This window comes from Pimephales promelas, chromosome 25, assembly GCF_988280905.1.
Source record: "Pimephales promelas chromosome 25, fPimPro1.hap1.1, whole genome shotgun sequence".
NCBI classification, from domain to species: Eukaryota; Metazoa; Chordata; class Actinopteri; order Cypriniformes; family Leuciscidae; genus Pimephales; species Pimephales promelas.
The window spans coordinates 13,214,595-13,228,962 of record NC_142793.1 but is presented as its reverse complement, the minus strand read 5'-3'; the positions used below and the strand labels follow the sequence as shown (position 1 = coordinate 13,228,962).

Below are 14,368 nucleotides of genomic sequence, written 5' to 3'. Positions count from 1 at the left end.
GTGTACACATGTTAAATAAATAAGATAAAGAATAAAATAAACAAAAAGTTCACAAATTAAAATAAATAAGTGAATTTGACAGTAAGGTTTTTGAGATGTCTCTTATGCTCATCAAGGCGGCTGCAGTTATTGAGAAATATTATATCAATTTAAAATAATGGTTTTCTATTTCAATATTTTTTTTAATTTATTTTATTCCTGTGTGACGCAAAACTGTTTTTTAGGAGCCATTACTCCAGTTTTCTGTGTCACATGATCCTTCAGAAATCACTCTAATATTCTTATTTCTTTTAATTATTAATGTTAAAAGTCTCCTTTCAAGATTATTTGATGAATAGAAGGTTCAAAAGAACAGCATTTACTTTATTGAATAGCCAACTTTATTGAAAAAGAAGACATTATAACTACTTGACTGTCTCTTCTGTTCAATTTAAAAGTGCAATAGCTGATCTAGGAAATGCTAACTTTAGCCGGCTACCATTGAAATGGTATACCATATTTTAACAATGTCTTTACATTGTTTTGGTTACTGGTCAAGGAGCTCACCCCGCGACCAGATGTGACGTGCCTTACCAATGTCTATCTAGCTGCTAGCTATCTATGCTAACATTATGCTATCTGGCTGTCTGCTGATCTCTCTCTATACTAGCTTATCTATCTGTCTATATAGACCTAGTGTATTTATCTATAATCTCCGCTATCTGAATACTCTCGTCTACTATTCGTCTCTCAGTCACTCTCAATGCTCTCAAGGCGGGCTTTGGTAAATTCTCTCCCCGAGGTGACGTAATGCACTGCATTGTGGGGGAAAGGAGAATCATTGCAAACCGCTGTAAGATAGTACCTACTTTTTCGTATTATATTCCGTTTTTTGATACCCAACAACCAGAAGTATCGGAGCTGAGACCGATCCTGAGTATCGGATCGGGACATCCCTAAAAATTAGGGTTTCCCTTATCTCAAAAAAAAAAAAAAAAAGATTCCCAGTGCTCATAAACTTGCCATATTAGCCTACTGAGTGCCCTGTTAGTAACAGTGTTTACTTCTATTTTATTTGTATTTTTCCAAACAATTTTGACTATAATATGATAACAGAATCAAAAAGTTACCATCTGTTTAATTTAGAGATTGTTTTTTTATTAATTTTCAAATTATTTCTAATTTATTAAATATTATTTCAGTAAAGATAGATAGATAGATAGATAGATAGATAGATAGATAGATAGATAGATAGATAGATAGATAGATAGATAGATAGATAGATAGATAGATAGATAGATAGATAGATAGATAGAAGGATCAGTATGGGCATCGGCCATCAAAAAAACTATATCGTTCGATATCAGTGTGCTCGTATGAAAGGTTTTTGTACCTTCATAGAAATGTCCTTCAACTTGATGTCCTTGATGCTTTTCAGTAACCGAAACCTGATGATAAACACAATCACTGATGAACCGTTAGCTTGGAGCGATGCTGTGTGATTGTCCTTTTTTTTACGTGGAAATCCCTGATGGTATATAATGAGTTGTTTTACCAGATTAGTTCAGTCACCCTTTCAGTAGGGGTCTAGAAGACAGTGAAGATCTCACAGTTCCCACTGATCATTTCAATGAATCAAAGGCAGATTTTAATGACAGTAATAACGACTTCTTATGAATAATACATTAAGAGATTAACGTGTGTGTACGTGCATCTGAAACTCCCTCACATCTGAGTGGAGCTGAGCAGAGTGCTAATGATCTCTCATTTTGTCCGTGTGTACATGTGTTTTTTTAGGTAGGTGTGTGTGTGTATTTTAAACTTGGAATGTCTTTGCCTGTGTCATTAGTTTTCTGTCTCCGTTTCCCAGGTAATGACCCCTTTCCTCTCAGCAGCAGTCTGACTTTGTGACTGTATCATTCTCTCTGCGTCTCTCTTGTTGGTTTCATTCAGTCATTTGCCTTTTGATTGGGAGCTGTTTCTTGTGACCTTGGACTGCCTGGTTGCCCTTGAGGAATAAGAATTGTTCCCAAGAGCATTTCAGATGTTGTTACCTGACAATTTGCGTTAGTCTTTGACAAGCTCTAATTTAGAAAATAATTGTCCCATAACGTTTTCTCTCTTGGAGTTTTAAAATATTATAGTCTGAATAATACGAGCATGTTTCAATTGACGTAAATTAACTCTTCAGTCCTGGATTTTCGGCGTTGACTGATTTGCATCCAAATTTAGCCCAGATAAAATTCCCATCTTTTTTTTCTCAAACGACATGCGTTCACGTTGTGCGCACAATGACATTGAGGATCTTGGGGTGTCAATGTAATGGATAACCAATCATTCCCGGCTGCTGTACTGATTGCGTAAAATGACAGTGATGATTAGGGGAAATGGATCTTGATAAAGATCGCCAACACCAGCCATCTGATCTGTGGTCAGGTGAGGGTTAAAGCCACCGTGACTTTTTCTGATAGCCTCAGATCTTCTTTTCTTTTTTTACTCCCAGAAAAGTCATTATCAAATGAGAGTTTTGTTGTTGTCACACAGCACACCTGATGATTTGATTTCTTCAACACGGAGACGAGTGAGATTTTGGTAGAGGAAGAGAGATGGAGGAAAGAGAAGAAAATAGACTGCTGGAGAAGGAGCGAATGTGTGGCGTAAGTGTTGACTCACATCTGTGGGGATATAGACTGGAGCGAGTGTGTGTGTCTCAGGGAAACAGAATAGAAACAACATGACTGCAGAAACATAAAAAGGGTATGGACTGTTGAAAAGAAAAGTAAGGGTTAGATTCTGTGTGTGTGAAAGAGAGTGAGAAATATATGGTGTGTAATTACTGTGGCTGTGCAAAAGGTTTTTTGATATTGCGAGTCTGCCAATACGACTTCTGTTGAACTGATCTGTTGGCCTTGACTGAGGAATATTACATAAGCAAGCATTTTGGCTTTAGCACTGTATTTTTTAAATTATTGATTTGGTCTATAACATTATGCAGTGTGGTCCAAACGCTTGAAACCACATTGAAGATCTAATTCAAACCTTTTATTGTTTTCTATTAAATGTCTCTATGTTTTGATTCTGTCCATATACTGGCATCCGTTGTATGGGCAAAAATTAAAAATATCTTCTTTTTTGTTTCGCCTGACGTAGAATAAAGAGATGTGCATTATTTCTTGGTCACAAATCAAGGCAAAGTAAATTTCTTACATTGAGCATGATTCCAACTCATTTCAGGGAATCTCAAAAAAAGTACAATGTGAGCAATCTGGTTTGATTCCTGAACGAATAACTGTTATGAAACTGTTATTTTTAGCGAGTCAAAATATTCTGTGCCAACAGTGAAGTCTGATTCCTGAATAAATGACCCTTATGAGATGGTTGAGTCAAAAACATTCAAAGCATCTAGTCCTTAGGCTTCCTGTAAAATTTGTCCTAAAACTCCTAAAAAAGGCACACCCAAAATAAATTGCATGCTGTTCTTGAATCATTTGGAATATATGCAAGGTTTTAATCTCTTTTGAAAGGGGACACTTTGAGGTTTGTATAGAGTGGTTTTGTTAGAGTGAGAGAGGTCTTCACTGGTCCAAAAGTTTGTACCGGAACCGAAGAGACCCATAAATGTGCTACACGGAACCGACCCGGACCTTTCTATTATTTGAAAGTTTGACTCGGACACGTGCAGAACCGAGAAATGCCATAAATGTACCCCCCGGAACTGATAATATGAGGGTCTCGCATCATAGAACAATGTGAAAGTTCACTTCAGATTTTGTTGCGGATTTGAAATTTGTTATTTAAATGTGAGTATGCAAGGCTGCAAGCAGTTGTTTGCATCTACTGTTGAAAACTCATGATCACAGTGACCTTGCATTACCATAGTCCGCACTGCTTCGTGTTTTTTTTTTCACCTTATTTCCTGGCTTACAAGTTGCAAGTTACAAAACTTACAGCGCTGACTGACTCTGATTACGGCCGGGTTTTCACCGACACGACTTGGGTATTACACACAATGTTAAACATACCCGGGACACGAAGTAATACAGTAAATTGGAACCTGACCCAGACCCGGCTGACCCTTTAAAATGTAGACACGAACCCATACTGGTTCCGGGTCGGGTCCAAGGGTCTCCTGTCTTCCATGAAGAGTCCTACAAGATAATACACAGCTATGTGCTTTCATTGCACTCCACTCCCTCACTCTTTCCGCCCTTCCTTTTTCCTTCATTTTATTCTAAAAAAAATGTATATTATTAAAGAAAACCTCCATGGTTGAAAAAGGTTGAATGAAATTCTCTCTCTTCGCAGTTAGATTAATGTTATCACTTGCGACTGCGGAGGTAGGACAGAAACACTGCTCCATCACCCCTGTCAGCCTCTGTAAAGCAACTCTTAGATCTGAGTGTGTGAAAAAGAGTGTTTCATTTTTAAGGCGAAAAACGTGTGAAACACTGCCAGCAGATTCATAATCTATGCATCATCGAACTCGAACTGAGGAAATATGCGGCGTATACTAATTTAGTTGAACATATTCTTCAGCCCACTGGGAGGTTTAAAACTTAAGATTCAGCCATATGGATCCTCTTGAATTTGCTGCTGCAGTCTTTCTGGATTCGTCACACACAAACACAATCCTTATTAACATCACCATTGAATGTCAATCAAAGGTCACCATCATGGTGTTAAAGGTTGTGGTTGTGCTCGCTACAGTCATTTCACAAATAACTAATAATAACTAACTTCAGCAAATCCAAATTAATCAAGACACACAGATATTGGTTTAATTTAGTCATATATGTTTGAACCAGAAACTGATTCGGAAAAAGAAGAGGGAGAGTGAGTTATACAGGCAGGCCCGATTTAGTCTGAATCAGAATCCAAATGGAAACCACAGATACACTGCCAATTTCCTTCTCTGTCCCTGACCTTGGCCTTGACTCCATTCATTCTCCCAAAAAAATGGGATTTGAAAAGGATGCTTGATAAGATTCCTATTGATCAAAGGCCATTTCTGCTTCAGTTCTGTATTCGTAAGGTGTTCTGCCTTCTCTGAATTGAATTTTGCTGTAGAACATCAATAGCTCAACGTCAGTGCTTCCATCGCTTACTTTGGAGCCCAGTGGGGCAGCAAAGGCTGTTAAGATGATTTCCCAGAATAGTTTTTTTCCCTACACGTCCCTACATCTAACATGAATCTATTCATTACCACTCACTGCGATGGCAATTATGAAAAATTCATTTTTATTGATTTGTGGGATTATGTAAACCAGTTATGCAACTGTACCATTGATGGCAGTGTGAGTAACATGATCAATGTTCTGTTCTGTTTTTGTAGTGCCAATTACATCAGTGGCCTATTTCAATACAAATATCTCATGTCTTTCTAAACATGAGACTGGAAATGAGGACTGCGCCCCTGAAAATCAATTTCAAGCAGGTGATAGAAAAATAATTATTCTTATAATAAAAAAGAATGCTCGAGGGTTCAAAAGGTTTAAATTAAAATCTACTTTATTTGTATAGTGCTTTTCAAAATGCATATCTTTTCAAAGCAGCTTTACAAAAACTTTACTTTTTATACATTTTGAAGTAAAAATAATTACATAATTATTAAAGGGATAGTTCACCCACAAATTCTGTCATTTCAAACTCACAAGACTTTCACTCAACTTTGGAACATGATGAAATGTGAGAGATTTCTTTCCCTCCATTGACAGCTTACACAACCGACACTTTGATGCTTCAAAAAGTTTAATCCAAATGAATTGAGCAGTTTAATCCAAATTTTCTATCGAGACATGATCGATTTATATGATGAACAGATTGAATTTAGGCTTTTATTCACATAAAACATAAACATTGATCAGCTAACATACACAAAAGCTCAACCAAACTTGCTTGACATGCAAGAACAAACTTCATGCAGAAGCTCAAAAGTGCTGCGTAACACGAGAATGAACCGCATTGGTTCTCGCATGTTAAGCGAACATGATTGAGCTTGCATTTACCATAACTTATGTGAGTTGATGAATGTTTATGTGAATAAAAGCCTAAAATAAATCTGTTCATCATATAAAGAGATCAAGTCTCTTCAGAAATTTTGAACTAAATCACTCAATTCATATGGATTAGTTTTACAATCTCTTTATGAACTTTTTTAAGCATCAAATTGGTAGTTGCCTAACTGTCAATGGAGAGAGAAAGCTTGCAGATTTCATCAAAAATATCTTAATTTGTGTTCTAAAGATGATCAGGGAGAGTAATTATTGATAGAAAAGTCATTTTTGGGTGAACTATTTTTTTTATTCTTTTAAATACCGTTTTACTTTTTTAAAAAAAAACAAATGTACTTTTTGTATTGAAATGAATATTATTATTATGTAAAAAAAAAGTTGTAGTAAATTTCCATTGCACCCCTAAAGATCTTACTGTGCTCCTAAATTTTCAACTTAGCTTAGCAACTTAGCATGTTCTCCTTCTGAGAAATTGTTAGCATTTAGGCCGTGTGTCCACCAAAGCGTTTTTAGCCAGCTGAAAACGCTAGACGCTCTGCTGAAGACGCCGTACTTTGGGCGGTTGAGAGCGTTTTGGCAGCGCAGCGTTTTTTCTGTTGAGACGTTTCGTTGCTATGATACAGAATATCCGCAGCACAGTTTGAATGTTGTGACAGTTGGTCAATTTGGTTTAGTCCCGCCCCTCCTCCACTGTGATTGGACGGCTGGGTAAAAAGTGACAGTGATGAGCGCTGTGTTTTATCCATTTTTCAACTTTTGGCGACCAGTAAAAAACGCCGGGCGTTCGGCACTTCAGCGTGAAAAAAAAAAACGCTCAGCGCCTCGTCACGCTCATGGCATTTAAAAAACGCGGCGCTCCCATTGAAAACAATTGAAAACAGACGCCAGGCGTGGACACACGGCCTAAGCCCTGTCGGGATCACAGCGTACGCATCCATGGTCTTCACCATATACCTTAAGCCGGGGTGTTCAACAACACTACACGCCCCCAAATAAAAAATTTGGTTGTTGGTTGCAATCGCAAGGTCCCTCGCTCTCTGCAAAGAAAAAAAAAAATATATATATATATCAAGATGACTTGTCATGTGGTTTCATCTATTTCATATTAACCCTCCCTAAAGGACACATAAGCTAAATTAATTGTGTTTGCCCCTTTAAATTACTGAAATGTTCTCTTCATGTACAAGTAGGCAGCTCTTGACCAAAATAAGCTGCATTCGATAGTCTAAATTAAAGATTTGGGCCTAGCTCACATGGAAAACAGTATTTTTTTTCCCCTTAAACATCCTGTTTAGGTCAGAAGATTAGAGAGAAAGTTTAAAAGTTTAAGAGTATTTTTACAGGTTGCAATAATTACAGCAGTAAATCCCAGACAGCAAAGTGACATTGAATCAACGTGGAAACGACGTCTCTCATGACATCAAAACAACGTTGATTTTGCTCATCGAATTAACGTTGAACCAACGTCAGACGCGGCATTCTTCAAAGCTAAATGAAAATCGAAAATTGGTTTGCTTTCATAACGTTGAAACAACATTGATTTCAAGTTGATTTTACGTTAGTTTTGAAAGAATGATGCGTCTGACGTTGGTTTAACGTCAATTCGATGAGCAAAACAATGTCAGATCAACGTTGTTTCGATGTCATGTTTCCACGTTGATTCAATGTCAGTTTGCTATCTGGGATATATGCCTCACTTCACAGACGTTTCTATGTGTGAACCTTCCTTGTAGTCCAATAACTCCTTCTTCTTGGTGTACTGTGCTAGCAGGCTGCAAGTAAAAGCGTCCTTGCCATCTTTAGGTCTAATGAAGGCACAGTTTCTCCGTATGAGTCATGTCCAGTGGAATTGGCTCTGAGAGCAGTGAATCTTTCAGATCTCTGGTCTGTGAGTTTATGAATTATACACTAGCACATCAGGCCAAAGAGAGTAATGATGTTCACTTTAACTTCTTCTGTAGATCAAAGTTGAATGCTATCCAGCTTTCTCTCTATCTCTCCTTTTTGCTTCCATCTTTATCCTTCCCTGACTCTTTTTCTCTCTCACACACAAACATGCTAGAATGTGCTCACAAACACACTTAAACACACAGTAGCAGTATTAAAATCGTAGTATAGGCGAAAGAAAGAATAACTGTGATTCATAAATTCAAAAAATATAAAACGAGAGTGAAAAGAGGTAGAGTGTTGTGAGAATTGTGCAACACATCTGACAGCACAAGCATTGTGATTTTAGCTGTAAAAGCTAGAAGCTGATCTCAGCCTCCAGAGCGTTAGAGCTCATCCTAGTTAACAATGCTGTCCGGAAGACCCAGTCCGCCACACTGAGGAAGATCAGAGAAAACTTCATTGTTCACAGTAGTGTTGTCACGGTACCAAAATTTCAGTATTCGGTACCAATACCAGTAAAAATTCACGGTTCTCGGTACCAATTTCGGTACCAAAGCTTAGTTTAAATTTACATATATTTAAGTGTTTATCACGGTTACAAGTATGGAAACTGCACATTTGCATTATAAACACTTTAGAAAAAGATTAGATAAAATGACCTAAAATAAACAATAGTATGCACTAACACATTTTTAAAGTTGTTTGTAAAGTTTTAATCCATTAACATTTATTTAATGCACAATGAATAAAGTGAACAAACATGAACAACCAAGTGTTTGTATTAAATAACATTTGCAATTGCAAACATATATATGTTGTAAAAATATATTGTTCACTCAATGTGTTGATATGAACTAAGTAATGTTGATGAATGGTATCTTATTGTAGCATCACCAAACTATACAGGAGATAAAACATGTTTTATTTGACTTGACTGTACTTTTATTTAATCTAAAACTGCATTCATATTTAATTTTAAAAAGGGTTTTTAAACCTGCCGAGTTATAAAGGCAAGAATACGCCTAGAACTGGCACTGACATTAAATGACATAAATAGGGATGCGTCGATACTAATACCAGTACTCTGGTGTCGGTTGGATACTACTGTGCTCGTGTACTCGTAAAACTACCCCGAAAGCACTTTAGAGGCCGTTCACGTCGCGCGTGTTTTTTATGATATTTTTGCGCGTGCTTATTCTCTCCAAAGCGCTTGCTCTCACGCGGCGTCTGTCGTTGCTATGCAACGAGTTTTTATTATGAGCGCGCTTGCCTCGCGCCTATATTTGAAATTGCGAATTTGCATGTAATCGGCCTCTTATGGCAACGTGACATTAGCCTAATCCAAAATATTTCATATGTGGCTCTTTCCTCCTTTCGTTTCAACAAGTGGATTCAGAGAGAGAGCGATATATCAGTGTTATGAAGAGGACGCAACTGTGCACCTTTCAGACAGCGCGTCTAGAACTGGATTAGGTATTCGGTACCTAGAAAAGCTGGTACCGTAACATTTTTTTTTTTTTAGTACCGACTTGGTACCGAAGTACCGAGTTTTTTGACAACACTAGTTCACAGATTACTCTTTTATAGCCCAGGAGGCTATAAACTTATGTTATGTAACTTTAGCAAGGATGCCATGCAATTACTTGAGGAGTAATAACTTTTAAAATTGAATGAGATTGGGGCCAAGGGGTGAATTGGGATTGAGCCTAAGTTGATATTACTTATTTTTCAGACATTATATTTAATATTTCTTTAAATATTACTAATTCTGTTACCACCCTGATATGAAGAATAAAGGGAGTAAATTGTCAGTAGATTCAAACAAAACTTAAACTTTGTGAACTGGTTCATAAGAGTCATTTGTTCCTGAATTGGACAACATTTTTGTTGGTTTGTTTTTGTGTTATTTTCGTGGTGCCCCGATCTGTTCATCTCATCACATTCAAATCAGTCTGCAAACTCATAACTCAGATAAAATATAATTTGTTGTGCCGTGGCGCTGCACATTCAGCAGCTCAGCAAACACTAGTAGACATAAAGTCGGAGTATAGAGCTATGAAATAAAAATGAATATCAACGCTCACATAATTTGCTTTCTGCAGAACTTGATGAGAATTTTTTTTACATATATGTTATTGAAATTACTGACTTTTGATTGCAGGCAACAGCTGCGACAGTTTGTGAAATTGTTGAGACAGTTTAGCAAAAGTCTCTATTTGCTTCGTTCTCACTGTTGTATCACTGGAGAAACAACTGAGATATTAATGAGATTAGTGATTTTTCTTTTCTGAGAGGTTCCAGAACACCGGGCAAGACTCTACCCAATTTAGCACTTCAGACGCTCACGCTGAGTCCCGCTGGTCTCGGAAAGCATTTCTGTCCTCGTATGATCCCAGGGGACACCTCTGTAGTTTCAGCGAGACAAGTAGATGATGGCAGCAGAGGTTATGTTATTGATCACGAGGACATGGAGCGCGAGAGAGAGAGACGGAGATTGCAAAGGAAACTGAGAGAGCCGTCTGCAGTGAAGCATCAGGGGAACAGAAGCCCAGCAGGGAAGCATTTTGATAAATGAATGTCATTTTAGGACTATATAGCGCAGGATCTATTCATTGACGTCACTCCTGATAGAAGTGTGTGGGTATTCGGCCGTCTAGAAGTTGCTTTCCGTGTTCTACTGGGAACAGAACAAGATGAGTAATGATAGAGGCATGATTCTCTCACATACGTGCACACACAAGCTCAAAGTATACAGAATTATGAGCTGCCCTGCTGAGTGCTGGATCCCACACATCAGTGTGTGGTGGTCCAGATACAGTGAAATTTTTGCTTCTGTGTGATGCTTTATTGAACCCAAGCACAACTAAATCACAGCTTCCGTGGATCAGGTTAATGAAAGAAAGGCATATCTTTTCACTTATCCATCCCCTTTGCTTTTGTGTGTGAAATTTGCTGTTTTGTGGGCAATAAGTACCTGAAGCCGCCTTCCATAATTTTCACAGAGTTTGTACCTCATTGGGAAGAGGTGTGTGTTCGTGTGTTTTGGGATCTGTTGTGTGTTTTGTAGGACTATTAAGAAAAATAGATGTGTGCGGCTGAACCTGCAGCTCTGTGTGTGTGTGTGTGTGTGTGTGTGTGTGTTGGAGAGAAAGATGGCCAGGTCTGTGAGCAGGTGCTGGAGTTAATGAGTGTGTTTCCCTCTAGAGTGTAAGACCATATGACCTTGTGTGGTGGGTAAGACATGGCTCCTTTGGAATAGCACGCTAATATATCACCTGTGTGTGTGTGTGTGTGTGTGTGTCTGCAGGTTTTCAGGGACTATTATCATTTCCAGCACAGGGGTGTGGTGAGAAGATCTTTGTCCGGTCATCACGGGGTTCATGTCCGACTGCACACCGAGCCACAGGTAAAAACCAGCCACATGCAAAGTCACACACAAACACGTCTGTACAGCTCACAAAGGGGAGAACGGAGGAGAATAGATGTGAGAAAAGGGTGGGAGGTGATGAAACGACAAAAGATGAGAGGACACGAAAGGTGAGGAGATGTGAGGAAAATGAATAAAAAAGAGAAAGGAGGAGGAAAAGGAGAAGATGGGAGGGCAAGATAAGAAATGAGGAGAAAGTAAAAGGAAAAGGAGGAGAGAAGAAGAGAAAAACAGGAAATGAGGGGACTAGACAAGAAGGTTTGAGATTCAATGAGAGAAGAGGAGATGTGACGGGAGGTGGAGGAAAAGAGAAGAGATGAAAGGAAGATATGAAAAGTTAGGAGACAAGACTGGAGGAGATGTGATGAAAGGGAAAAGGCCACAGATGAAATAGGATTAAATGAGATGAAGGGATGGATGTGAGAAGAAAAAATGAGAAGTAAGGGGGACATGAGACAGAATGAGTGAGGGGGAGAGAAAAAAACGAGATAAAACAAGATGGGACAAGACAAGAGGAACAAAAAGTGGAGACAGAAACAAAGGAGACATTGAGAGAAGAGTACAGATATAAGGTTAGTAGGTTGGAGAAGAGATGTGAAGAAAGATGGAGAAGTAATGAAAGGAGAGGTTATGAAAGAAAAGGAGACCTAGAGGAGAGATGGGACAAGACCAGACAACGGGAAAGGAGAGACAAAAGAAGTAATTAAATAAAAATGAAACTAGAGAAGAGGAGAGAGAGGTGAGGCAAGACAGGATGGTTGGGGATAAAATGAAAGGAGGTGCGAAGAAGTGGAGGAAAAGAGATGGATATGGCAATATGGGAGGAGACATCCTGAAATGGGACAAGGGATTAGAGGAACAGATGATGAAATGAGAGAGATGGACACAAGAAGAAAAAATTAGAAGCAAGGGAAACGGGTTAAATGATAGGAGAGAAATTGAGACGAGAGATGAGATATTGAAAGAAAGGTGGGGGGAAGAGGAGGAGTAAAAGAGGATATAGTAGGAGGATGAGAATAAATAAGGAGACGAGATGAGGAGGAGGCCAGACTAGAGAATGGGGTGGGAATCTTTTACCATCTCACGATTCAATTAGATTCAAAGATTTTCCATTCAAAACGATTTTATCCATGATTTCTAATCGGGTTTCTGATCATGATCTACTCTCAGCTGCTTTGCTATACAGAATGACAAACGAGACATTAAAGTGTCTTTTTTACATTTGTTAAGTTCAATTCTCAGGGAAGTGCGTTTTATCAAAAACGTGGTCTGGTTCTCAATTGCTACTCATTAGTAGCTAGCTATAAAATAAGTTGGAACAAAAATAAAGTGCTTCTTCATAATACAAAATGGTTGAAAATAGATGCATTTCCAAGGGAAAGTTGCGGTTTACCTCGAATATCATGTAGAAAACAAGCGGAGAAGACGAAGAAAAAACATCTATATTTCCATCTATATAGCTCTTTGGTGATGAAGCAGGCGATCTCGGAGTTGGCAGGGAGTTTCGTAAAGCACTGAAGTGTGCGTTGGTCTGCAGCTGGCGGCTGACTCTGCTTCGTGTCGCTGAGTTCGGGCTGATGCCTAGTGATATGAGCCTGTGCATTTGTTGTGCTGCCGAAGTACTTGGTCTTTGTTTTGTAAAGCTTGCACACTGTGTGTTTCATGTCCAGCGCAGTGCTTCCAGGCATTCGGTAAAAAACGAAATGACGTCAAACTTTAGCTTTAAGTGAAGATGGGGCTGGTTGGATCTCCCTCTCATCCATATTTGTTTCCTCTTTTTTTTAGTGATGTGCCGCTCACGTTTAAAAAATGGGGGAGTGGTGACGTCCGGACATCCCGTATAGGCTAGTTACAAGAATTGAGGCGAACAGCCAGCTGATTTTATTTACATTTATTCATTTAGCTGATGCTTTTATCCAAAGCGACTTACAATTGCTATATATGTCAGAGGTCGCATGCCTCTGGAGCAACTAGGGGTTAAAGGGTTAGTTAACCCAAAAATGAAAATTAAGTCATTAATTACTCACCCCCATGAAACGAGACTTCCATACGATTTCCACGACGCATGCGCGAGAACTGAACTGAAGTAGTTGAAGGAGATTGCAATTCTCGCGCATGCGTCAATGGAAATCGTATTGAAGTCTCGTTTCAGGCCAACAAGGAAGAAAAGGAATAGTGGAATAAAGTCGTTATTTTTGTTTGTTTTTTCGCACAAAAAGTATTCTCGTCGCTTGATAAACTTATAGTTGAGCCACTGTAGTCACGTGGAATATTTAAACATTTTCTTCATTGACTTTCTGGGCCGTCAAGAGCCAGTCCCTTAGGCAGTCTATGTAGGACTGATCCAGCTCTCAAATTTAATCAAAAATATTTTAATTTGTGTTCCGAAGATGAACGAAGGTCTTACGGGGTTGGTACAGCATGGGGGTGAGTAATTAATGACTTAATTTTCATTTTTGGGTGAACTAACCCTTTAAGTGTCTTGCTCAGGGACACATTGGTGTCTCACACCAAAGGCTTGTGTCTTATCCACTGCGCCACCACCTATTTATTTATTAAATCGATTCTTGGACATTTCAGATTAAAATGAGAATCTAGATTCGTCTGTGAATCGATTTTTTTTTGGCACACCCCTACTAGAGAAGTCATTAGCATGCCATGACAAAGTTTGTTGGGCCAGAGTCTCATGATTGACTGCCTGTGATGATTTGTTGTGTGTGTGATAGTAGTACTGAAATGCAGGATTCTGGCTGTGCCGATAAGTTATCTGAGAGCAGCTCAGGCGTCCCGAGCCACTGCGTATTTAGGCCGCCGGCTGCAGGCTCCCATAGATCTTCTGCTGACCAGCCTCTTATCTTCACTCTCTGAAGCTTCAGTCGCAAGTTAAAACTCTGTGCACGCTCCGGATATCCAACTACATGGCAAATACTGATGCCCTCCCAGACCCAACCTGCTCACCAGATGCCAGCGAAAGACATCCATGACTCCGAACACTGATCCATGACAGCAGAGACGAGAGAGGGGGAGATACAAGCTGGATTACGGCTCCTCTGTGTGCGAG

At 38.9% G+C, this 14,368-nt stretch overlaps 1 protein-coding gene across 1 annotated transcript in view; it reads left to right on the top strand.

Moving 5' to 3' along the window:
- furinb (furin, paired basic amino acid cleaving enzyme b) overlaps window positions 1-14,368 on the top strand; it is an 82,973-nt gene that overhangs the window by 27,430 nt on the left and 41,175 nt on the right. Inside the window, exon 3 of the mRNA XM_039656906.2 lies at window positions 11,188-11,286. Coding sequence (XP_039512840.2) covers window positions 11,188-11,286 — 99 coding nt within the window. The remainder of the gene's footprint in view (window positions 1-11,187; window positions 11,287-14,368) is intronic.